Here is a 25,524-nt window from a genome sequence, read left to right on the forward strand (position 1 = left end):
CCCCAGAAGGTGACGATCCCGGACAAGCCCCCAGTTTGTGAAAAACACTCTGTGGCCAATAATATAGGCTCAGGCGAGGCTCTCAGTGAAGTAGCATTTTTATTCACGATTGCAATGGCGGGCGTCCCGCAAGCGGGAGCGTGCCTACTAGTTACATAGCACGGTTTATATACTTTATCTCTTGACAATTGGGACCCTCCCGTTTCCCCATTGACTGGGTACTCCAGATTCACAACCGATCTGATGCTTCACAGATAATGCATGGCTTTCAGTTGCCAGCCTGTTATTTTTCAAGTTTCTTGTGACTTTTTACTTTGTGAGGTGGTGACATTCCTTCCCTTATCTGACTTGACACTGTGATTTTCACTTAATTGCACTGAGTCTTGTTGTCTGCATTTTACAAGGTTGTCTGGTAAGCTTTCTTATCACTGCAAGCATATCTCAATACCACATTCCTTACCTTTAAACAATGTAACATCTCTTTACAAAAACACAAAAACACTCTTTCTTACAATAACAGCATACAAACTCCTCCTTCTTCTACTCCGGATACTCCTATTTGAAGTGGCTGGCCTGGCCATACTGAAAACATCTTCTCAAAGCCCATCCCCGCTAGGATTTAGGCTGCAACACAGGTAGCTTTCCTTGCGTGCCATTCCTTCATCTCTTCTTCTCCTTTCCATCCTTGGCCCAACTTCCCCTGAAAGTTTTCTTCCTCTTTCTCCAACCCTCTGCCTCACTACCTGGTCCACTGTGAAGACCATTAATTTCCCTCTTTGCTTTTCCTTCTCATCTCCCTTCCTGACATACACCTTCTGGGCCTCCTGCAGGAGGGTCTCCAGTGACTGTTCATGCTGTCTGCAGGTTTGTGCCCAGTACACCCCACCTACAAGCACAGAGTCAGAATCCACATGAAGGCCTTTTAATTAAATAATTATATAACTCTGCAGAGTCAGGTGCTTGGCAATCTTTTGCAAAGTAAGCACACCTCTGGCTTGATTATTTATACACAGCAAACTTGTGAAAACTATCTCTCTGGCTACTTTTGATTGGCTGTTACAGCTCACCTAACTTATCTCTACTGAGCTTGCACTCAGAAGACCGGGGGGGGGGGGGGGGGGGGGGGAGGGGGAGGGGGAGGGGGAGGGGGAGGAGGGAGGAGGGAGGAGGGAGGGAGGGAGGGAGGGGGGCACTAAATCCCACATTAGCATACATTAGCTTTTTGATGAGTGTGGTTTTTTAATACGTTAATGACCCTTAATGAGCAAAAGGTTACCATAGGTCAGTCTGGAATTTTCCTGCAGGTGTTTTTCTCCGTCCTGTTTTCTGCCTTTCATCCCTTATCTTCCTTGCTTCTGCTAGCTCAAGGCTACCAGTCTCTCTGTTTTCTTTAAGGTTTCCTTATTTTCTCAGCTAAAGACTACACAAGCTACAAGCCTCCCTATTTTCTTTAAGGTTTCCTTGTTTTTTTCCCAGCTTGGGACTACAATTTCCCTCATTTGAGACTATGTACCTCACTTTTAGGCCTCATAGTTCTCACGACATATTTCTTGTCCATTTCGGCTAATTTGAAGAAGCACTCTGTATTATCTATATCTCATTTTGCTAACATTACTTGGTGAGGTTTGGATGAATAAAGCACTATATGAATTTAGACAATTAGGCATGTATCACAAAACACAACTACATATCACTACCATAGCTACAACTATTATGATAATTAAAAACAGTTGTTTCAACCGTCCAAAATCTGGAAACCATGATCACAGACAGGAAAAAGCTGGTCCACTACCAATGGTTGCACCCTGAGATATTTGGTGAAACAGGTGGGATGCTTGCCAGACTTGGTTAATGTCTGTTTGAATTTGCTTCTTCTCATTTACATAGACACAGCAGCTGCGGTTTATTACAGCACAAACTCCTCCCTGGGCTGCAAGTAGCCCATCTAAGGCAAGATGGTTTTCTAAGGCTATTTGGGATACTTGTTTTATTTCTGTTTGTATTTGACCAAGAGCATCAGTAGCGGCATTGCTTATGATTTCTAGTGTTGCAGATGTTTACTATTGCTCTTTCAAGTTCTACTATTCCCAATGAAGGGATTAAGGCCCTCCACAAATCATGAAACCAGGTATTTCTGTTTGAAAGGGGATTATAAATTCCTTGTTTCTCCCGAGGTGTCATAAAGATGGCCTGTGATCCAAGTGTTGGCCCTTATGTCAATGTGTTTATAGAGTCTAATGGCTGGAACTACAGCTCCCAGGGCACAAGTCCTGTACTCTTCAGGAGGAAGTGCTTTATGCGCTCGTGGACCACATAGCCAATATACTCCTCCTGGGGATATCCACCAATGGAGGCTGATAGGTCCACTTCTGCTTCCATATTTTTTTATGACAGTGTAATTGGTGGTTTCAACTACAATCATTGTTTTACGTTGTCCAATGAGATTCCAAGAACCTACATACGATCCCTGGGCCACATTCTCCTTAATTCTATTAATTGAGTATACACATGATAGATTTTTCTCTTTCGATAGGGTACACAGGGATAGAGGAAGACCGTGATGGAGGAGAAATACTAGTATTACTTGAGTTTGCTAATTGCCACACGTCTGTCTTGTTTACAGTGAGTGGTATGGCATAGATAGGGGTTCCCTCATGCTGAGGCAGGTACATGTGTACACAACCAACAAGATATGTTTGCAAAGTGGGTTAGGTTTAAAGCTAACTGAACTATAGAATTCTGTGTCCAAGCATTGGAACTGTAAGTCGACCCTGTTAAGGAAATTATAATCAGAACAGAAATCATTTTGTCCTTTTAAACAGCAATTTCAAGTCCTCAGTTGGTTCTACCTGCCACAAAGTCTCTTGTGCTTCTTTTGATGGTAGGTCTTGCTTCTCCTCTTCTGGTGGTGCTGCCTTCACACGAGTATAGTGAATTCACAATTTGATCCCTTCTACTTTGATTGCAGTGTAGGTGTGGAGCAAGATAGTATAGGGTCCTTTCCACTCTTCCTTTAGAGGCTTGTCTTTCCACATTCAAATCAGTACCTGATGTCCAGGTCGGAATGGGTGTACCGGAACATCAGTGGAATCGGTAGTCGCTCCTGCATATATCTATGGAGAAAGGACAACATGGCAGACAAAGACAGCAAATATTGCCTTACCCAACCTTCCCACCCCCCCCCCCCCCATATGCATTTGATTCCCTTCTGTCACAAATTCATTTACAGGGTGTGGTTTGCCATATAACAATTCAAATGGGCTAACTTTTTCTTTAGCTCTGGGGGCTATCCTAATTCTCAGCAAAACTATTGGTAGGGCTTCTGGTCACTTTAGCTCAGCTTCCTGGCAAATTTTAGTTAACTGCCTTTTTAATGTTTGATTCATTCTTTCTACTTGTCCTCTTGATTGTGGTCACCAAGCAGTATGTAAATCCCACTTGATCTGTAATGCCCTCAATATTTCTTGAACTACTTGTGATATAAAATGAGGTCCATTGTCTGAGGAAAGTCCCTCTGGTATTCCAAAGTGTGGGATTGCTTCTTTCAGTAAAGCCTTTACGACCTCCCTAGTTTTTTAGTTTGGCATGGGAAGGCCTCTGGCCATCCAGTGAATGTGTCTACTAGTACTAGAAGATATCGATATGATCCTTGTCTAGGCAATTCAGAAAAGTCCACTTGCCAGTACTCCCCAGGTTTCATCCCTTTTCTTGACTCCCCTGATGGTGGTTTTGGTTGGATCTTGGAGCTGTTAGCATAGCATACAGGCCATTTTTGCACTATTTGGTTTGCTATAGTTTTCATTTTTGGTCCAATCGAAAAGTGCTTCAGGCTATCTGCCATGGCATCAGCACCAAAGTGTGTCCCTTCATTTAAGTCTTTCATTAACTCCTCAGTCATAGTTTCCATTATCAGGATCTGTTCCACCAGCCATCTTTTTGCTTCGTACATTTTAGTTTTTCCACTAGTTGGATCTCTTTAGTAGAATATTGTGGTGGATTAAGTGAAGTCTTTGCACAGGGGACTAACATGCCTTGTAGGGCTCCTGGTGCCCTTCTGGCTGCTTCTTTGGCGGCTAAGTCATCTTTCCTGTTCCCTAATATTATGTCACGATCACCCTTTTGGTGGGCCTTACAGTGCACTACTGCAACAGCTTTGGGCCTTTGCACTGCCTCCAACAACTGTAAAATTTCTGGACCATGCTTGATTGGTCCTCCAGCTGTTGTCAATAGCCCTCACTCTTTCCAGATGGCTCCATGGACGTGCAAATCTCCAAAGGCATATTTAGAGTCTGTAAACACATTGAGGGTCTTCCCCTCTGTTAATTCTAATGCCCTAGTCAAGGCAATTAATGCAGCTTTTTGTGCTGAAGTCTTATGAGCTACTGACTTTGCTTCTACAGTGTCACGACTGCATATCCTGTGTTACGTTGTCCATTTTCCATAAAACTGCTACCATCTGTAAAATAAGATCTGCATTAGTTATCAGTTCATCCTTAAAGTCAGCTTGGCTGGCATGTGTGCGCTCAATAATACCCACACAGTCATGATGGATTTCTCCTGTCTCTTTGGCTGGAAGAAGCGTGGCTGGGTTCAGGGTGCTGACCACAGACAGCTTTATGTCTCCTTGGTCTACTAATACAGCTTGATATTTAGCCATTCAGCTTGGGGATAACCAGCAGTTTCCGTTGGCTTCCGTTATCTCTAGCAATGCATGTGGCACAGAGTCAGTTTTCTTGCTTCCTGAACTAGGAGTGCCAGAGCGCTGCGAACAGGATGTGCAAACAGGACAGGCTTGGCAGTTAGAGCAGGCAGTTTGCGCGGAGCAGTTTGGGTGGGGCAGGGAGGGAGCGCAGGGAGGATCCTCTCCTCTCTTTCTCACTTCCCTTTCTCTTCCTTTCCTCTTCTTTGGGAACTCTGTCTCTTATAACTTATAATTTACCATGGTGGGCACCCATCGCAGCGGCCGGGCCAAGGCAGAAACCCAAACTGAGGGGACACAGCCTCTCTGTGCTCATGTAGGCATGCAGGTGGATACCCTGAGGGGTGAAGTGGCAGTCCAGACTGGTGACTGTGGGGAGCTCCGGAATCTGGAGGCCCCCCTGGGTCCTGAGGGAAGAGAGAGCTGTTGTGGGTGCATGTGTGCCCTGCTCAAGGAACTGCTTGAGAAGATGGCCGGGCTGCAGCGAGAAATTGGCAGCCTGAGGGGCTCCTGGGAGTCTCTGAGGGAGACAGATAGGAGGTGTGAACCTACCCCTACTGAAGCCCAGCAGCCCCCTCCTAAGTCCCTGCAAGGGGCAGTAGCCGATCCAGCTGCTCACCTACAGGACAGAGGGCTTGACAGCCCACGAGAGGAAAGGGGCTGGACTCTTGTCTCAGCTCAAAGGAGAAGGAGGCGTCTTCCCCCAACACCCATGGAGCCACCAACCCCCGCGGTGTCCCTGGGTAATAGGCTCGAGGCTCTTGGTCAGGAAAGGGATGAGGGTCTGGAAAGTAGTCAGAACCCGGGCACCGAGAAGCACATCGAGGTTGAGGGAAGTAGCAAGCATAGGGATCTGGGCCGGATGGGGCACTGCATCAAAACCAGTGCCACAAAAAAAGGGCGGAGAGTCTTAGTGATTGGGGACTCCTTTCTGGGGGGCACCAAGGCTCCCGTTTGCCGCCCGGATAACCTCTCCAGAGAGGTGTGTTGTCTTCCTGAAGCGCGTGTCAGAGACGTTAGGAAGGCTCTGCCGCAGCTCATTAAACCGGAAGACTACTATCCTCTCATCATCATTCAGGCTGGGTCCCAGGATGCTGCGACAAGGAAAATGAGTAATGTTAAAAAGGACTTTGCATCCCTGGGAAGGATGTTGAAGGGATCAGGGGTGCAGGTAGTGTTCTCCTCTGTCCTCCCGATGGGTGCCTGGGACCCAGAAAGAAGGAGGAGAACGGGACAGGTGAATGACTGGCTGAGGGGGTGGTGTCTAGACCAAGGCTTTGGGTATTTTGATCTTGGGCAGGCCTTTGAGAAGCTGGGTATGTGGGCTGCTGACGGACTCTGACTCAGCAAGTGGGGCACAAGTGTATTGTAGTCCCAAAGCTGGGAAAAAAACAAGAAAACATGGAAAAAAATAGGGAGGCCTGTAGCTTGTGTAGTCTTTCTATAGCTTGCGCAGTCTTTTAGCTGAGAAAATAAGGGAAGAAAGAGACAGGTAGCCTTGAGCTAGCAGAAGCAAGGAAGATAAGTGATAAAAGGTAAAAAACAAGAAGGAGAAAAACAGCTCCAGAGTGACCTATAGTAACTTTTTGCTCATAAAGGGTCATTAACATATTAAAAATCACACCCATCAAAATACAAATGTATGCTAATGTGGGATTTGGTGTTACCCCCCCCCCCCCCCCCCCCCGCTGTTCCTCTGTAATGCGCAAACTCAGTAGAGATAAGTTAGGTGAGCTGTAACAGCCAATTGAAAGTAGCCAAAGAGATAGTTTTCACAAGTTTGCTGTGTATAAATGACGGTGATTCGAGTCAGAGGCGTGTTTGCTTTGTGAAAGATTGCTCAGCACCTGACTCTGCAGAGTTATATAATTAATTATTTAATTAAAAGACCTTCGTGTGGATTCCGACCCTGTATGCTTATTGGTGTGGCGCACCGGGCACGAACCTATGGACAACAGTACTGGGGAGCAAGCTCTCTGGACTGATTACCAGGGCTTTAAACTAGGTTCGACGGGGGAAGGGAGGGGAGTTAGATGTGACAGAGAAGGGCTGGGGGATGTTGTCACTGCTGTTAGTGTTGAAGACAGCAGGGAAAAACCTCTGAGTTGTCCCATAGGATCGTCCGAGGGCTCCTCAGCGAAGATAATATTCCCAATACCCCGTCCGGAATCTTCTTCTTGCGTCCCTCTAGGGGTAACTGAGCCTGCTGCTTCCCTAAAGTGCCTGTATACCAGTGCGCAAAACACGGGAAATAAACAGGATGAGCTCGAGATCTGTGTACAGTTGCGGGGCCACAATCTCATTGCAGTCATGGAAATGTGGTGGGACAGCTCGCATGACTGGAACGCTGTCATGGAGGGCTATGTCCTTTTTAGGAAAGACAGGCTGGGGAAGCAAGGGGGAGGAGTTGCTCTTTATGTGAGGGAGCAATTAGAGTGTACCCAGCTCCACCTGGGGGAGGGTGATGAATGAGTGGAGAGCTTGTGGGTGAGAATTAAAGGGTGGGCTGGTGTGGGTGATGCTGTTGTGGGGGTGTACTACAGGTCACCAGATCAGGAGGAGGAGGGGGAGGAGGTCGACGAGGTCTTCTACAAGCAGCTAGAATTAGCCTCACGATCCTGGGTGCTGGTTCTCATGGGGGACTTTAATCATCCAGTTATCTGCTGGGTAAGCAACTTGGCCAGGCACGCGCAGTCCAAATGGTTCCTACAACGAGTTTGTCCTGGTTTCAGTTAGGATAGAGTTAATTTTGCTCCTAGTAACTGGTAGGGTGCTATGTTTTGGATTTAGGATGAGAATGATGTTGATAACACGCTAATGTTTTAATTGTTGCAGAGCAGTGCTTACACTAAGCCAAGGACTTTTCAGCTTCTCGCTCTGTCCTGCCAGCGGGCAAGCTGGGGGTGCATCAGGAGCTGGGAGGGGACAGAACCAGGACAGCTGACCCGAACTGGCCAAAGGGGTATTCCATACCATCTGACGTCATGCTAAACAATATATAGGGGTGGCTAGCTGGGGTGGGGGGCCGGCTGCTCGGGGATAGGCTGGGCATCGGTCAGCGGGTGGTGAGCAATTGCATTGTGCATCACTTGTTTTGTACACATTATTATTAGTAGTACTATCATCAATATTATTATTTTTTTTCTCCTGTCTTAATAAACTGTCTTTATCTCAACCCACAGGCTTCACTTTCCCGTTTCTCTCCCCCATCCCAGAGAGGGAGGGGGGAGGGTGAGCGAACGGCTGTGTGGTGTTTAGCTGCCAGCCGGGTTAAACCACAACAGTCCTTTTGCTGCCCACCGTGGGGCACAAAGAGTTGAGATAACGACAGATCTGACCAGAGTGTGTTAAAACAAGATTCTGATAAGCATTACATCAGTTTAATAGTTGCTAATCACAATTCCGATTTTTGTGGTTTCAAGTCTGCTGTGCCTGCTTTCCGAACTAAGTTATATAGCACATTACTTAGTGTATGTGTTCCCTGTCATGTTGCTTATCATTTCTGGGGTTGGTACGGGGTTATTATTTTGCTGTACTGTGTAACACTGGCTTACGATATGATAAAATTACTGGCCATGAGACTAATCTGGTATTTGTACCAGCATTGTTGTCAACTCCATACTTTGGAAACCCTACCTCAGAAACTATTAATAATTACACCTTTCACACTTTTTCTTTAGGGAGCCAATCTATGGAGGGGTCAGGGGAAGATGTTTTTTCCCACTTGTTCACTCTCCCTTTCTTCTCCTCCAGGAGAGTTATGGTAGCTTTCCAAAACTTCGAATATCCTTGGGATGTTCAGACCAGCATGTTCTCATTGTTATGTCTCCTGAATGCACTTCAGGTTTTGTCTAAGTGTTAAATACTTAAGAGTGTCATCCAGAGATGTGTCCTGAGGCAGGATAGTTATGAGTGGCAGGGAGAGTGGGAGGATATGGGCATGCATCTAGAGCAGTGGGCACCCCCATTGCTTTGGAAATTCACCCCCGAACAACTGAAAAATCCTAAAAAACAGTAGAGTGCTTGAAAAAGTTTTGTCATCACCCTGGCAGTGTCAGACATACACAAATCACTGCAACGTGCTGGGGCTTGGGCTATGCTTACCGTGATGCATTCAATGCCAATATAATAACCCCTGTGACAGACCCTGTAGCCACTTCAACCCCTGAGACAGGCCCAGTGGCCACTGCAAACCCTAAAACGGGCCCCAAGGCTGAGCCAGGGAAACAAACTGTACCAGTGTCGGTTGCACCCGTAACCAAGATGAAAAAATGGTTTAGAGAGTCAGATCATTTAGAACACAGAAAAACTCCTGCTAAGACTAGGTATGGAGAAGATGAGGCCGGGCCATCAGAGGAACGGGAGGATGAAGATGAAGATGTTGCAAAAACAACAGTAACTACCCGAAACCTATACCAGCGTGAGCTATGAGATGTGCGAAAAAATTTCGGTCGCTGTATAGGTGAGCAGCTTGTCACCTGGCTGCTCCGGTGCTGGGACACCGGAGCCAATTGTGTGGAATTAGAGGGCAGGGAAGCCAGGCGGCTGGGATCCCTTGCTAGAGATGCAGGCATTGACAAAGTAATTGGAGATGGAGCACCATCTTACAGCCTCTGGAGGTGCCTCCTGTCAGCTGTGAAGGAAAGGTATCCCTTCAAGGAAGAACTTGTATGTCTACCAGGCAAGTGGACCACTATGGAGAAGGGAATTCAGTACCTGAGGGAATTAGCCGTACGGGAGGTGATTTATAGGGACCTAGACAATGAACAGATAGCCACAGATCCAGATGAAGTCCAGTGTACACGACCCATGTGGCAGAAGTTTGTACGGAGTGCACCATCATCATATGCCAGCTCATTGGCAGTAATGGCCTGGAAAGACCATGAGGAACCCATGGTGGATGAACTGGCTAAACAACTGCAGCAGTACAAAGAAAATCTCTCCTCTTCCCTACAGGCCTGCATCTCGACCTCTTCCAACTTTGACCTCTTCCGGGACCTACTTGGAGGTATCTTATGGGCTAGATTGCTAGAAGGTAAGGGTGCTTGTGGCAGCTGGGCAACATTTAAATATCACTTCCTCCAAGCTCAGGATCGGTGCATCCCAAAGAGTAGGAAATCAGGGAAGGGGGTAGGAGAGGGGTGGATGAGCAAGGAGCTCATCAACAAGATCAAAAGGAAGAAGGTCTATGAAATGTGGAAAAAGGGCCTGTCCCCTTGGGAGGAGTATAGGAGTGTTGTCAGGGCCTGCAGGGATGCGATGAGGAAGGCTAAAGCCCACCTCGAGATGAAGCTGGCAAAGAAGACAAAGGATAATAAGAAGGTGTTTTTTTTTTTTTAACTATGTAAAAAATAAAAGGAAGACTAGGGATAATGTGGGTCCCCTGCTGAATGAGGGGGGTGTCCTGGTAACGGGGGATGCTGAGAAGGCAGAGATACTGAATGCCTTCTTTGGTTCGGTCTTTGCTTCAAAGACTCCCCCCCAGGACTCCTGGACCCTGGAGGGAGGAGAAAAAGTCTGGGAAATGGAGATCTTCCCTCTGGTTGAGGAGGGGGTGATCGGGGTGCATCTGGGTGGGATCAACACACACAAAGCCATGGGCCCCGATGGGATGCATCCACGTGTGCTGAGGGAGCTGGCAGAGGTGATCGCCGAACCGCTCTCTATCATCTTTGAAAGGTCTTGGAGAACAGGAGAGGTGCCTGAAGACTGGAGGATAGCCAGTGTCACTCCGGTTTTCAAGAAGGGCAAGAAGGAGGATCTGGGAAACTACAGGCCAGTCAGTCTCACCTCTGTCCCTGGAAAGGTGTTGGAACAGCTTGTTCTGGATGCCATCTCCAAGCAATTGGAAGAGAAGAAGGTTATGAGGAGTAGTCAGCATGGATTCACCAAGGGGAAATCGTGCTCGACCGACCTCGTTGCCTTCTATGATGGCATCACCAGCTGCGTTGATGGAGGGAGAGCAGTGGATGTCATCTACCTTGACTTTAGCAAGGCTTCCGATACTGTCTCCCACGATGTCCTGCTAGCAAAGCTGAGAAAGCGTGGGATAGACGAGTGGACGGTAAGGTGGGTTGAGACCTGGCTGACCGGCCGAGCTCAGAGGGTGGTGATCGGCGGCGCAGAGTCCGGCTGCAGCCCTGTGACTAGCGGTGTTCCCCAGGGGTCGGTGCTGGGTCCGGTCTTGTTCAACATCTTCATCGCCGACCTTGACGAGGGAATAGTGTTCAGCCTCAGCAAGTACGCCGATGATACAAAGCTGGGAGGAGTGGCCGACACGCCAGAAGGCTGTGCTGCCATTCAGCGAGACCTGGGCGGGCTGGAGAGCTGGGCAGGAAGAAGCCAAATGAAGTTTAACAAGAGCAAGCGTAGAGTCCTGCACCTGGGAAGGAACAACCGCGTGTATCAGTACAGGCTGGGGGATGACCTGCTGGAGAGGAGCGCTGCGGAGAAGGACCCGGGGGTCCTGGTGGACGACAGGTTGACCATGAGCCAGCGGCGTGCCCTGGTGGCCAAGAAGGCCAATGGGATCCTGGCATGCGTTAAAAGGAGCGTGGCCAGCAGGTCAAGGGAGGTGATCCTCCCCCTCTACTCTGCCCTGGGCAGGCCTCGCCTGGAGTACCGTGTCCGGTTCTGGGCTCCCCAGTACAAAAAGAGACAGGGGTCTCCTGGAAAGAGTCCAGCGGAGGGCAACAAAGATGATACGGGGCCTGGAGCATCTCCCCTATGAGCAAAGACTGAGAGACCTGGGCCTGTTCAGCCTTGAGAAGAGAAGACTGAGAGGGGATCTTATCAATGATTACAAATATCTTAAGTGTGGGAGACAGTGGGACTTGGCCACCCTCTTTTCAGTGGTTTGTGGGGATAGGACAAGGGGCAACGGCCAAAAACTGGAGCACAGGAAATTCCGCACCAACATGCGAAAGAACTTCTTCACGGTGAGGGTGACGGAGCGCTGGAACAGGCTGCCCGGGGAGGTTGTGGAGTCTCCTTCTCCGGAGATATTCAAGGCCCGTCTGGACGCCTACCTGGGCAGCTTGCTCTAGGGAACCTGCTCTGGCAGGGGGGTTGGACCCGATGATCTCTTGAGGTCCCTTCCAACCCCTACAATTCTGTGATTCTGTGAGTGCAGTTGCTGCTACTGCCCTCAAACAAGACGGCCATCCTTTACTTGTTTCATCTAGCTGTTTGGAAAAAATAAGCCATTGGTCTTTTCCAGCTTCCAGCATCTGGGTCATCACCCCGGCTTCCACCCCCCCTTTGTTCATGAACAAACTGCTGGAAGGGTTTTGCCATGTTTGGCAGCCCTTGGGCTGGTGCTGACATTAGGGCCCTTTTTAATGTCATTAAATCCCTTACAGCACTCAGCAGTCCTCTCTAGCACATTTTCTGTCCCCTTTGTTGCTTCATACAATGGCTTTGCTATTAGTCCAAAATTTGGGATCCAGATTTGACAAAAAACTGCTATCCCTTGGAATCCTCCTAATTGCTTTTTTTGTTTGTTTGTTTGGGGGACAGCAATTTGGCATATAGCTTCTTTTCACTCCAGATCCGGTGCTTGCTGTCCTTGAGAAATATCAGACCCCAAGTACCTTACTTTCTGCTGGGCTACTTAGGCCTTTTTCTGAGATACTCGATATCTGGCCGTTCCCAGGTAATTTAACAAGCAGATAATCAACTGCACACATTTTTCTTTGGTTGGAGCTCTTAGCAACAAGTCATCAACATATTGCAATAAGGTCCCTTCATTCTTGATTTGCCAGTTATCTAAGTCGCCCAGGTGAGCTCTGAGGCAATCAGCTCTGAGGCGGCTCGCCGAGGTGATCGGCTCCGGGACACGTTCTTCAGCGGAGCCGGGGATCGTGGCATGCAGGGGGGGTTCCTGAATCAAGGCCACTTGAGGGAGCCGCCAGTATCCGGTAGCCCTCGCAAGAGCGGCTTTCGAGGCTTGGGCAGAGCCAGGAGCCTCTGTCGTACAAAGGCAGCCCCTAGGGAGCGCAAGCGACTAGGAGCACTGCGAACAGAGCAGGCAAACAGGGCGTGGCGCGGCAGTTGACGCAGGCAGGGCGAGCAGAGAGGGCAGAGTATCGCTCCCCGCTCAGGAGACTAGCTCAACTATCAGCTGCCTACCTGGCAACAAATTCAGCCATGGTCTCTACTAGGCAGAAAGCGTATGCCAAAAAGACTGTGGCAACCCAGACCCAAGAGCTTGCCCAAAAATGTGTATGTTCAGGTCTCCAGCTGCAGGGAGTGCCTGAGCCTGTTGGTGCCATCTGAGGGTGGCAGGTACTGAGACATGGGGTTAGAAATTAGAGGGCAATTGATTAAGAATGAATATGTAGGCAACACTCATTGCTTAATATGTGCTACGTTTGCGATGTACTGTGCTTGTGCTGCGCTTAGGCCTCGAGGTAACAGGAGCCCCTGGGACCCCAAGAACCAGATCAAACCAACCTTATGGTTCGGACTGTGACCAAGGGCTCAGAGAGCACGCGCAGGGAGACGAGGTGAAAAGCTCAACTCTGATGAAGATGTCTTACTTCATCCCAATGGCCACCAGAGAGTACTACACAAGCGCAGAAGGACTGATAAGATAATTAGCATACGAAGCGGGGCTGGGTGGAGCTAGGAAATGAATATGCATAGATGTGTTGCGAGACTTAATGCATATGTAATATTTTAGGGGATAAAAGAGAACGCGAGTGAGCGAATTGTTGTGTATGCCTTTGGGAGCTATCCTGCATGAGCCCGGCACCAAAATAAACCACATACCCACTTTATAACTCATTTGCTTTTGAGTTGTAGAGTTCTTCCGCAAATCAATACCACCTGCATGAGGTGTGAGCAGGTGGATGATCTGCTCAGCCTGGTAGCAGAGCTCAAGGAGGAGGTGGAGAGGTTAAGGACTATCAGGGAGTGTGAGCAGGAGATAGACTGGTGGAGCAACTCCCTGCTATGCCTGTGAGAAAGGCACCGGGGTGATCCACCCCAAATAGTGGTGGACCCCCTGCCCTGCTGCTGTCAGGCAGAAGGAGGGGACCTAAGAGATGAGGAGGAATGGAAATAGGTCCCTGCTCAGCATCACAGGCAAGCCCCTCCCTATCCACTTCTCCTTCCCAGGTGCCCTTACATAATAAGTTTGAGGCTTTGGAGCTTGAGGGATGGATAGGTGAGGATGTGGTGGAAGGGCCACAAAGGAGGTTGTCTAGGGCAAGGCAATTGACTCCCTTCATTCTTGCTTTGCCAGTTATTTAAATATGCTCCCAAAGCAGTCACGAATAATGTGGGGCTATTCTTGAACCCTTGTGGCAGTACAGCTCAGGTGATTGGCTCCGGGGCAGATGCATTCTGCAGCGGAGTGGGGGATCGTGGCGTGCAGAGGGCCATTGAGGCCGCATTGAGGCTACTTGAGGGAGCCGCCAGGATCCTGCAGCCCTCAGGAGGGTGGCTGATGAGGCTTGGGCGGAGCCAGGAGTGCCCCCCCCCGCCCCCCCCCCTCCCCCCCGTACAAAGGCAACCCCTAGGGAGCATGAGTGACCAGGAGCGCAGCAAACAGAGCAGGCAGTCAGGGCGTGAAGCAGCAGTTTGTGTGGCAGTTCACGCAGGCAGGGTGAGCAGGGAGGGTGGAAGGCAGACCGATCTCTTCCCTCTATTCTGGGAGCGCCATGAAGCAGCTTCCAGTGAGGCAAAAATGGTGTCCATATGCCATACCTGCCGGGCTGAGACTGAAACCCAGATGGAGGGGCCACAACCCTCCCAGTAGATGCCTCTACCCAGACAGACCTCCCAAGGACTGAAAGAGCCGCCCAGACCATCTGTTGCAGGGAGCTCCAATATCTGGAGGTCCCCCTAGGGCCTGAAGGCAGTGTTGGGTGTTGTGGGTGTAAGTGTGACCAGACAGATAAACACTGAGCAAGTTGCCAGGTTGCAATAGGAGCTCAGCAGGCTGCGATGCATCCAGGAATCCGAGCGAGATATCGACGTGTGGTATCATGCGCTGGCGCAGGCTGAGCAACAGCCCCGTCTTAAGTCTTCACAAGGGTGGTAAAATGGTTTCCAACCTGAAACCAGCAGAATTGATGGACTCACAAGACAAGGGTGGCTGGACCCTCGTCTCTGCACAAAGCAGAGCGAGGAATATCCCCCTTGCCCCTGAAGTGCCCCTATGCAACAGATATGATGCTCTGGGGCCCAAAAAAGGACAGTGTGCCACCAACAACAGTAATGGTCAAGACGAGGGAAAGGGCAACTGTAAAAAGGTGGACCAGCATGCTACTTGTCTAAGAACCAGTTCCACAAAAATGTACGGAAGGTGTTGGTAATTGGAAATTCCTCTCTGAGAGGCACTGAGGTGCCCATTTGCCACCCAGACAATCTCTTGAGGGAGGTCTGTTGCCTGCCCGGGGCCTGTATTTGTGACATCACAACGAGGCTACCGAGCTTGGTCAAGCTGGAGGACTATCACCTGTTCCTGCTCTTTCACGTAGGGACAACTGAGGCCATGACAAGGAGACTCGGAAACATCAAAAGGGACTTTATGTCCCTTGGAAAGATGCTGAAGGGATCAGAAGCACAAGTAGTGTTCTTCTCAATCCTCCCAGTCGGAGACTGGGACCCACGGAGGAGGCAGCGTACGGATCAGGTGAATGATTGGCTGCGTAGCTGGTGCCACGATCGAGGTTTCAATTTCTACAATCTCAGGCGTGCTTTTGAGAGATGGGGCATGCTGACACTGGATGGGGTGCACCAAGTGGGGCAAGAGCGTTTTGGGCAGCAAGCTGGCTAGACTCATTATCAGGGCTGGGTCTGTTCAGCCTTGAGAAGAGAAGACTGAGAGGGGATCTTATCAATGATTACAAATATCTTAAGTGTGGGAGACAGTGGGACTTGGCCACCCTCTTTTCAGTGGTTTGTGGGGATAGGACAAGGGGCAACGGCCAAAAACTGGAGCACAGGAAGTTCCGCACCAACATGCGAAAGAACTTCTTCACGGTGAGGGTGACGGAGCGCTGGAACGGGCTGCCCGGGGAGGTTGTGGAGTCTCCTTCTCTGGAGATATTCAAGGCCCGTCTGGACGCCTACCTGGGCAGCCTGCTCTAGGGAACCTGCTCTGGCAGGGGGGTTGGACCCGACGATCTCTTGAGGTCCCTTCCAACCCCTACGAATCCGTATATACAGGAGTAAAAATACACGTGTTGATAGCGATAGGACAAGGGGGAATGGTTTTAAACTAAGACGGGAGATTTAGCTTAGATATTAGGAGAAAGTTTTTCACTCAGAGGGTGGTGAGGCACTGGAACGGGTTGCCCAGAGAGGTTCTGGATGCCCCATCCCTGGAGGCATTCAAGGCCAGGCTGGACGCGGCTCTGGGCAGCCTGCTCTAGTGGTTGGCAACGCTGCCCAGAGCAGGGGGGTTGAAACTAGATGATCTTTAAGGTGCTTTTCAACCCAGGCCATTCTATGGTTCTATGATATGCTCTTTGAAAGCGTACAGGCTAAAGGAAGGGTCAAATTGGTGCCTCGGGGGCAAATTTCTTCGCCTTCTACGGTTGTCTAACAGTGCCTATTAAGCAAAGAGATTACCAATCGTCTTCCTCCTCTACTTTCTCAGGAATTAAACACCTTTTGTGAAAGACTACAAGCGCTGACAGCATTAGCTAGACCGACCCGGTGCTTATCGGCGCTCAGGGAGGTCGCGTGCCCTCGGGGCGCGGAGGGATCCGACCGGGAGGGAGGAAGTGGGCGCCCGAAAACGGGCTGGGCGGCTCCGCGGAGGGAAGCCGGGCCCTGCACGGCTGGGAAACGAGCTCCACAGAACGGTTGCTCCGATCATAGAATCATAGCATGGCTTGGCTTGGCAGGGACCTTACTTAAAGATCACCTAATTCCAACCCCCCCGCCCTGGGCAGGGACACCTTCCACTAGACCACGTTGCTCAAAGCCCCATCCAACCTGGCCTTAAACACTTCCAGGGACGGGGCATCCGCCACTTCTCCTGGCAACCCGTTCCAGTGCCTCACCCCCCTCTCAGGAAAGAATCTCTTCCAACTATCCAGTCTAAGTCTACCCTCTTTGAGTTTAAAACCATTACTCCTTGCCCTATCGCTCCTCTCCCTGACAAAGAGTCCCTCCCCAGCTTTCCTGTAGGGCCCCCCCTTTGGGTACTGGAAGGCCCCTCCAAGGTCTCCCCGGAGCCTTCTCTTCTCTCTCCAGGCTGAACCACCCCAACTCCCTCAGCCTGCCTTCCTGGGAGAGGTGCCCCAGCCCCCTGGTCATCTTCGTGGCCCTCCTCTGGACGCGTTCTAGTACGTCCCCGTCCTTCTTGTGCTGGGGGCCCCAGAGCTGAACACAGTACTTACTCTAGGTGGGGCCTCACAAGAGCACAGCAGCAGAGAGGGAGAATCACCTCCCTCGACTTGCCGGCCGCCCTCCTTTTGATGCGGCCCAGGATACGGGTGGCTTTCCGGGCTGCAAGCGTCCATTGCATTGCCGGCTCCGGTTGACGAGCTTCTCATCAACCAACGCCCCCAGGCCCTTCTCCTCAGAGCTGCTCTCCATCCATTCTCCGCCCAGCCTGGATTCGTGCTTAGGATTGCCCCGGACCAAATGCGGGACCTCGCGCTCGTAGCCCCAACTATTATTTATGACCCTATCAGCTCCACCCCAAACACGCTGGTGGCTTTTGGGCGCTGCTCCCCGCAGGCAGATCCCCGCTTTTGCCAGGGCAGGCCTTACCTTTTCAGAAGTTGCTCCACAACCTTCCCTGAGAGCCCCACTTCAACTGCTGGTGTTTCTAAGGGGGAAAGCTGCACCTCCCGCGCACGGGGTGGCGGGGAGGAATACAAAGCCTGTGCTCAGCCCTGGCACATCACAACTGGGTTTGTGCTCAGCTGGGGAGGAGGCTTCTGGAAAAATAGGCAGTGCCCCCCAAGGCTGCCCAAGCGTGGTCCGCGGTGCCCTGCAGCAGCCCCAGGGAGAGCGGAGCTCAAACTGGCCCGACACGGCGGCAGGGACGTGGCCGTCCCCACACGCGCGGTTCCTGCCTGAGTAGGCCACAGCGCTTCTGCCTCTCTGACAGGCTTGGAGGGTAACGACATCAGAATACGCTCGCTTTAGTTTGAGGTTCCAGGCGCTACTGCCATCGGGATGGCACACGGGGACGGGGCTGGGGCTGGGGCTGGGGGCAGGCAACCACAGGCAGCTTTAACATCTCAGTCCTCCCCGTCGGCCATCTCCCAGCTACCACGCGGGCCACTCAGTGCGACCAGACACCAATTCACCCAAGGCAACAAAAATATTTACAGAGCTACACCTCTCCTCGTAACTGTTTGTTGTTTACGGCTGAAACCAGTCCTGGGATAGGATATGCCACCTGGACTGAGCAAAGCCTTTGATACGGTCCCTCACCACATTCTTCTCTCTAAATTGGAGAGGTATGGATTTGAAGGATGGACTGCTGGGCGGATAAAGAATTGGTTGGCTGGTCGCAGCCAAAGGGTTGTGGTCAACGGCTCTATGTCTGGGTGGAGGCCGGTCACAAGCGGTGTCCCTCAGGGGTCGGCCTCGGGACCGGTGCTCTTCAACATCTTTAGCAATGACACAGACGACGGAATCGAGCAAGTTTGCAGATGACACCAAGCTGAGCGGTGCAGTCGATACAACAGAGGGAAGGGATGCCGTCCGGAGGGACCTGGACAGGCCGGAGAAGTGGGCCCATGAGAACCTAATGAGGTTCAACAAGGCCAAGTGCAAGGCGTTGACCTTGGGCTGGGGCAATCCCAGGTATTTCTATAGACTGGGAGAAGAAGAACTTGAGAGCAGCCCTGCGGAGAAGGACTTGGGGGTCCTGATGGACGAGAAGCTGGACACGAGCCAGCAGCGCGCGCTTGCAGCCCGGAAGGCCAACTGTGTCCTGGGCTGCATTAACAAAGGGGTGGCCAGCAGGGAGAGGGAGGTGATTATCCCCCTCTACCCTGCTCTTGGGAGACCCCACCTGGAATACTGCGTGCAGGCCTGGGGCCCCCAGCACAAGAAGGATGTGGAGCTCTTGGAAAGGTCAGTCTCACCTCCGTCCCTGGACAGGTGTTGGAACAGCTGGAAAGGTGTTGGAACAGCTTGTTCTGGATGCCATCTCCAAGCCATTGGAAGAGAAGGAGGTTATGAGGAGTAGTCAGCATGGATTCACCAAGGGGAAATCGTGCTCGACCGACCTCGTTGCCTTCTATGATGGCATCACCAGCTGCGTTGATGGAGGGAGAGCAGTGGATGTCATCTACCTTGACTTTAGCAAGGCTTCCGATACTGTCTCCCACGACGTCCTGCTAGCAAAGCTGAGAAAGCGTGGGATAGACGAGTGGACGGTAAGGTGGGTTGAGACCTGGCTGACCGGCCGAGCTCAGAGGGTGGTGATCGGCGGCGCAGAGTCCGGCTGCAGCCCTGTGACTAGCGGTGTTCCCCAGGGGTCGGTGCTGGGTCCGGTCTTGTTCAACATCTTCATCGCCGACCTTGACGAGGGAATAGTGTCCAGCCTCAGCAAGTACGCCGATGATACAAAGCTGGGAGGAGTGGCCGACACGCCAGAAGGCTGTGCTGCCATTCAGCGAGACCTGGGCGGGCTGGAGAGCTGGGCAGGAAGAAGCCAAATGAAGTTTAACAAGAGCAAGCGTAGAGTCCTGCACCTGGGAAGGAACAACCGCGTGTATCAGTACAGGCTGGGGGATGACCTGCTGGAGAGGAGCGCTGCGGAGAAGGACCCGGGGGTCCTGGTGGACGACAGGTTGACCATGAGCCAGCGGCGTGCCCTGGTGGCCAAGAAGGCCAACGGGATCCTGGCGTGCGTTAAAAGGAGCGTGGCCAGCAGGTCAAGGGAGGTGATCCTCCCCCTCTACTCTGCCCTGGGCAGGCCTCGCCTGGAGTACCGTGTCCGGTTCTGGGCTCCCCAGTACAAAAAAGACAGGGATCTCTTGGAAAGAGTCCAGCGGAGGGCAACAAAGATGATACGGGGCCTGGAGCATCTCCCCTATGAGCAAAGACTGAGAGACCTGGGCCTGTTCAGCCTTGAGAAGAGAAGACTGAGAGGGGATCTTATCAATGATTACAAATATCTTAAGTGTGGGAGACAGTGGGACTTGGCCACCCTCTTTTCAGTGGTTTGTGGGGATAGGACAAGGGGCAACGGCCAAAAACTGGAGCACAGGAAGTTCCGCACCAACACGCGAAAGAACTTCTTCACGGTGAGGGTGACGGAGCGCTGGAACAGGCTGCCCGGGGAGGTTGTGGAGTCTCCTTCTCCGGAGATATTCAAGGCCCGTCTGGACGCCTACCTGGGCAGCCTGCTCTAGGGAACCTGCTCTGGCAGGGGGGTTGGACCCGACGATCTCTTGAGGTCCCTTCCAACCCCTACGAATCTGTATATACAGGAGTAAAAATACACGTGTTGATAGCGATAGGACAAGGGGGAATGGTTTTAAACTAAGACAGGGGAGATTTAGCTTAGATATTAGGAGAAAGTTTTTCACTCAGAGGGCGGTGAGGCACTGGAACGGGTTGCCCAGAGAGGTTCTGGATGCCCCATCCCTGGAGGCATTCAAGGCCAGGCTGGACGCGGCTCTGGGCAGCCTGCTCTAGTGGTTGGCAACGCTGCCCAGAGCAGGGGGGTTGAAACTAGATGATCTTTAAGGTGCTTTTCAACCCAGGCCATTCTATGGTTCTATGATATGCTCTTTGAAAGCGTACAGGCTAAAGGAAGGGTCAAATTGGTGCCTCGGGGGCAAATTTCTTCGCCTTCTACGGTTGTCTAACAGTGCCTATTAAGCAAAGAGATTACCAATCGTCTTCCTCCTCTACTTTCTCAGGAATTAAACACCTTTTGTGAAAGACTACAAGCGCTGATAGCATTAGCTAGACGGACTGGGGAACAGTTGAACACGTAAATACTTACTCAAGGTCCATTTGCACAGGTTTCTTTGAGCAGTTCCATGGGCTCTTCTACGTCAACAAAACAGACCAATGAAAGAGACCAAGGACAAATACAGAAACAGAACAGTTGATCAAGTGCCAATTTAAGAAGCTTTCCCTGAAAGGGCAACAGCATCTCCACCTCCACCCACCCCTCCCCTCCCCTCCCCTCCCCCCCCCCCCCCCAAGTAGTTGACTTCCACAACTATTTTCATCTGACCCCGCAAACGGCAAATTCTATATTACTTCGAGTAGAACAAGGGCTGTTTCTTGTTTCGGTTTGGTTTTTATCATTCAGCTTCTTCAAAAGACTTTAGTCATTCACAGCTGCAATCGTTAACCCCGCAAACAGATCCAGTAACAAAGATCATTCCTCCTGCTAAGGAATCGAGTTTCTTTGTGAGGAACGGAGTCACAAAAATCATTTCATTAGCAAGTTTCAAACACTAAAAATATTTAATAGCATTTTAACGCTCCCACGCTCCAGTAAGCCTTGAACGTAACCGCAATTAAACAAGGAGCACAGCAAAGCCAGAGGTCTAACAAAGCACGAGAGGTGATCGCATTTAAACGCCTTATGGTGCCTTTAGCTAATCCTTCTTCTAGTTCCTGAACAACGGACTTCGTTTAGGAAAAAAAAAGACTCTAAAAATACATACAAAAAAATAAAGGGAACGGCAGCCGAGTCTTGAACGTTCAGAAGCCGACTCAAGCATCCCAGAGCCTTCTACGCTTTGAAAAGCGTCTGTGGGAGAAATTACTTCTCGAAGTTGCGAAACCCACGACTGAAAAGAAAGCGGTAGCAAAACTCCTACGGTAGTCAAGAACAGGCTGACAAGCACCTGTCAGAAATCACACCGGGTAGAGTTTATTCTGCCTCCTCGGGACAGGGGCAGACAACAGACGATGCCTGGAAGCTTTCTTCCAACCTTATTCTTCTCTGGTTCTACATCTGCCAGTCCTCGATGCGGCTGTTTCGCAATAAAAGCACGCCCTTTTATTTGGGAGCAGGGGGAAGATAGCAAGGCCTCAAACACACAGCACATCCTAGATCGTCTTAGGGAGATGGAGACCCACAGGACCGCCGAGCGCTTCTATCTTCGCGTTTCAAATGACTGGGCAAACCACCATCTACACGACACTGTCAACAGACCGAAACATTCTTTTAACTTGCAGAACTATTTCCATCGGCAAGACACACAAGACAGAGGTCATATCCCCATGCTCCATCTTTATTGTGCAAGTGCTGCTCAAAGCTCTTTATTACCCTCCATAGACAGCCGTCCAGGAAAAAAAAAAAAAAAAAAAAATCATACGTCAACAGGGGCTAGATTGACGGGCAACATATGAAACCTACTCGGCGGCGACCCGTACGCGTGCAGTGACGCCTGCGGTGCAAAAACCTTAGCCAGGAGGCCGGCCCAACTGACCGCCACCCAGAATACGTAGATGTACACGACAGCCCGAAGGGCCCGAGGGTGGGCATTCACAGCCATCCGGAATCCATTGGTCAGGTCCAGGTTAGCAGCACACTTCTTGCCAACAACCATTACACGCCCAAGAAGCTGGAAAAAGGAAATAACGTTACCTAACATAACGTGCCACGACGCACAGAACGAACGCGAGCGGAGAACCATCCACAGAACACGGTTAGCTAATCCTTCACGATTCAACCGCTGCTCTTTGAATTACCCTCTAGACAGGAACAGACTACAAAACAGTCACAGAAGCTAAATTTGTCTCGGGGGTTAAAGCCCCCGTCATAGCTTCGGGCAACGTAAGCCGCTCTGGCGGAAAATAAAAGCTTCACGGTGCCTTTTCTTTTGCGTGGCCTCACAAAGCCTTGGAACTTGACTTGCATAGCTAACAGCGAAACAAACACCCAGCGCCGCTCAACCAGCTTTCCCTTTCCTCGCCTCTGACCTGCCCAAACCCCAAGCCCTCTTCTGCATAGTCAAAGTACCACCGCCGCTGTCTGGAAACCGTGAAAACGGGCATCAGACCGTACTTCGGAACAACACTGCTTTTTGCACTACAAGCGCGTAGCCGGAGACCAGCATCGCTTTATATCGCCGCTCTTAGTCAAAAAGCTCAACTCCATTACAAGCTAGAGGCAAAAGACTACAGCATCGGAAAACCCAAAATAGCCTACTGTGCGCCCCTCCGCAACATCCAGAGGAAAAGAGGGGACGGGAAAGAGTCTAGGAAGTTACAAACTAGTTACAGGTACAGCCAGCCTAGCGAAAAGAAAGCTCCCACAGTACTCACGGGTCCGCCAGAATCTTCTGCTTCACATAACCGGACAACTGCCTTCTCAGGAAGGACTAGGAAAAAACACTGGAGCCTGAGGCGAACTATCACGGAACGCAAGGCGCTGGAGGAAGAGTAAACAGTTACAACGCAGTCAGCTTCAGAGAAAGGCAACAGCTTAAGCAAATCACTATGCCCCACCGAACTCGTCCTACCGAAGCAGATTATCAGGTACCCCAAACGCGCACGACAAAACAGCGATTCTTCTTAAGCGATCTTTGAATAGGCAAAGTTCTCTACCTTCTACACGCAAAACACACAAGCGGCAAACAATTGCTAACTGTCCTTCAGTTATGTCCAAATATTGCCTCGGCCAGAGGTAGGAAGGCATCTTCAAAGAACCCGGAGTAATCCGGCTGAGGCTGTATAAACTCTCCGTCCTCGATAACGCCACGTACTCAGGGGAAAGAACATTCCAAGTTAGCCCGTTACGGCCGGCTCTACGTCAGACACCTCCAGACCGAGGCCAAGGTATCACCTGCGAAACACGAATACCACCGATCTGTAGGAAACCATCGACTCGCAACTAATTGCGAGGGAACTCCCCAAATCACCAGCAGACCGAAACTGCATACGGCACCAGAAGCAGGATCCAGCACGCAAGGTGACGGGGGCAACGAGACAGCCGAGTACTTCAGATTAGCGACTTCCGGCAGTTTTATTTATTTTAGATGCGACTGAAACAGCGCCGATAAGACTCGATTCCACAGATGCTTTGCACTTCTTACTCACCATCGCCTTTCACTGCGCGACAATCGAGAATTACGAGCCTTCCTCACACTTCTCCCCCCTATAACATCGCTCAACTGTGAAACAGGCCTTCGGTACAGCGAGCTAAGCAAATTCAAGACCATTCGCTATAGCCAACTACACTCCAAAAGCAGTTCTAAGTTCCCCCCCTGCCTCAAGTGAGGACCAGCAGCCTGCGGGATTGACTGGCTTCTAGATGTTTAAGAAAGCTAGGAAAAGCTGCAATTCTTCCCTTTCACAAGCCACTTTGGAGAGAGCGTGCGCTCGCGTGCGCGGTGGGGGTGGTGCCATAACCAAAGCCTAGCACGGCCGAGCCGGGGCGTCTCTAGAACGCTGTCACGAGGCGCATCAAGACCTGCGTTTCTGCTACGCAGAAATGACTGATTACGGTCACTACTGCGATGCTCGCTGCCTATACGCAGGCAGTCCGAACCCCCAAGGAGACCGACTGCGCCGGCGACCCAGTACGCGCCGTGGCACCCCGGGGGCAGGCGGGACGCGCACCGAAGAAGCGCGGGGTTTTAGAGGCGCTGCAGTAGAGAGCGCCACGAGCCGGAGAGACCCCGACCGACCGACCGACCGTCCGTCCGTCCGTCCGTCCCTCCCTCCCTCCCGCAGCAAGGCCACCACCCGCCCTGCCGCACTCCCGGGACCCGCGACGGGCCCTCGTTTCAGAGGGCCTGCGAGCGGCCGAGGGAAGGAAGGAAAGAGAAGACTCGCACGACGACGCCGCGGCTACCTCCTCGCCCACGACCGCTCATCCTCACGGAGAACGTTGGCGGGGACCTCCTTGCCCTTGCAGGCGACCTCTCCGAAAGCGGCTGCAGCGGCAGCGCCGCCGCCGGGCCAGGCGGCCTGCGCCCTAACGATCCCGTCGGCCATGACGGCGCCCGCTCGGTACAACGCCCCCTCCCTTCCCGCACTCGGCCCGGCCCTCCGCGGCGCTCATTGGGCCGACAGATCGCCGCCGACCGCTCCCGCGCCTCGATTGGCTGCCTCGCCTGCCCTCTTCCCTTGTCCCCGCCCTCTCGGCGGCTCCGCTCCCGCCGACCCGGTGCTTATCGGCGCTCAGGGAGGTCGCGTGCCCTCGGGGCGCGGAGGGATCCGACCGGGAGGGAGGAAGTGGGCGCCCGAAAACGGGCTGGGCGGCTCCGCGGAGGGAAGCCGGGCCCTGCACGGCTGGGAAACGAGCTCCACAGAACGGTTGCTCCGATCATAGAATCATAGCATGGCTTGGCTTGGCAGGGACCTTACTTAAAGATCACCTAATTCCAACCCCCCCGCCCTGGGCAGGGACACCTTCCACTAGACCACGTTGCTCAAAGCCCCATCCAACCTGGCCTTAAACACTTCCAGGGACGGGGCATCCGCCACTTCTCCTGGCAACCCGTTCCAGTGCCTCACCCCCCTCTCAGGAAAGAATCTCTTCCAACTATCCAGTCTAAGTCTACCCTCTTTGAGTTTAAAACCATTACTCCTTGCCCTATCGCTCCTCTCCCTGACAAAGAGTCCCTCCCCAGCTTTCCTGTAGGGCCCCCCCTTTGGGTACTGGAAGGCCCCTCCAAGGTCTCCCCGGAGCCTTCTCTTCTCTCTCCAGGCTGAACCACCCCAACTCCCTCAGCCTGCCTTCCTGGGAGAGGTGCCCCAGCCCCCTGGTCATCTTCGTGGCCCTCCTCTGGACGCGTTCTAGTACGTCCCCGTCCTTCTTGTGCTGGGGGCCCCAGAGCTGAACACAGTACTTACTCTAGGTGGGGCCTCACAAGAGCACAGCAGCAGAGAGGGAGAATCACCTCCCTCGACTTGCCGGC

At 51.6% G+C, this 25,524-nt stretch overlaps 1 protein-coding gene across 5 annotated transcripts; it reads right to left on the reverse strand.

The window, feature by feature from the left end:
• Window positions 1–80: 80 nt before the first annotated feature.
• Window positions 81–25,057, reverse strand: LOC310888865 (adenosine 5'-monophosphoramidase HINT1-like). Of its 5 annotated transcripts, none has more exons than XM_083852484.1 (4): window positions 24,456–25,057; window positions 22,925–23,030; window positions 20,640–20,686; window positions 81–3,113 (listed from the first exon to the last, which is right to left on the reverse strand). In XM_083852484.1, the coding sequence occupies exons 1-4, from the start codon at window positions 24,596–24,598 to the stop codon at window positions 3,041–3,043; spliced, it is 369 nt and encodes a 122-aa protein (XP_083708610.1). In that variant the 5' UTR covers window positions 24,599–25,057; the 3' UTR covers window positions 81–3,040. The 5 variants fall into 5 exon arrangements, 4 of the variants coding, with proteins under 4 accessions (XP_083708610.1, XP_083708611.1, XP_083708609.1 ...); XM_083852485.1 differs by lacking the exon at window positions 81–3,113 and adding an exon at window positions 13,351–14,760; XM_083852483.1 differs by lacking the exon at window positions 81–3,113 and adding an exon at window positions 18,404–19,377.
• Between the last annotated feature and the right edge of the window lie 467 nt (window positions 25,058–25,524).

The sequence above is a fragment of the Anser anser genome (assembly GCF_964211835.1).
Source record: "Anser anser genome assembly, contig: SUPER_W_unloc_2, whole genome shotgun sequence".
Taxonomy (NCBI): domain Eukaryota; kingdom Metazoa; phylum Chordata; class Aves; order Anseriformes; family Anatidae; genus Anser; species Anser anser.

Bases quoted from the DNA above. Each gene is read 5' to 3' on its own strand.
- LOC310888865 (XM_083852482.1), bottom strand. From the start codon at position 24,598: ATGGCCGACGGGATCGTTAGGGCGCAGGCCGCCTGGCCCGGCGGCGGC. The intron at 23,031-24,455 runs GTAGCCGCGGCG...CTCTTCCTCCAG, and splicing joins GAGCGGTCGTGGGCGAGGAG to CGCCTTGCGTTCCGTGATAG. The intron at 21,798-22,013 runs GTAGGTTTCATA...GTCTGTTGACAG, and splicing joins CGCGTACGGGTCGCCGCCGA to TGTCGTGTAGATGGTGGTTT.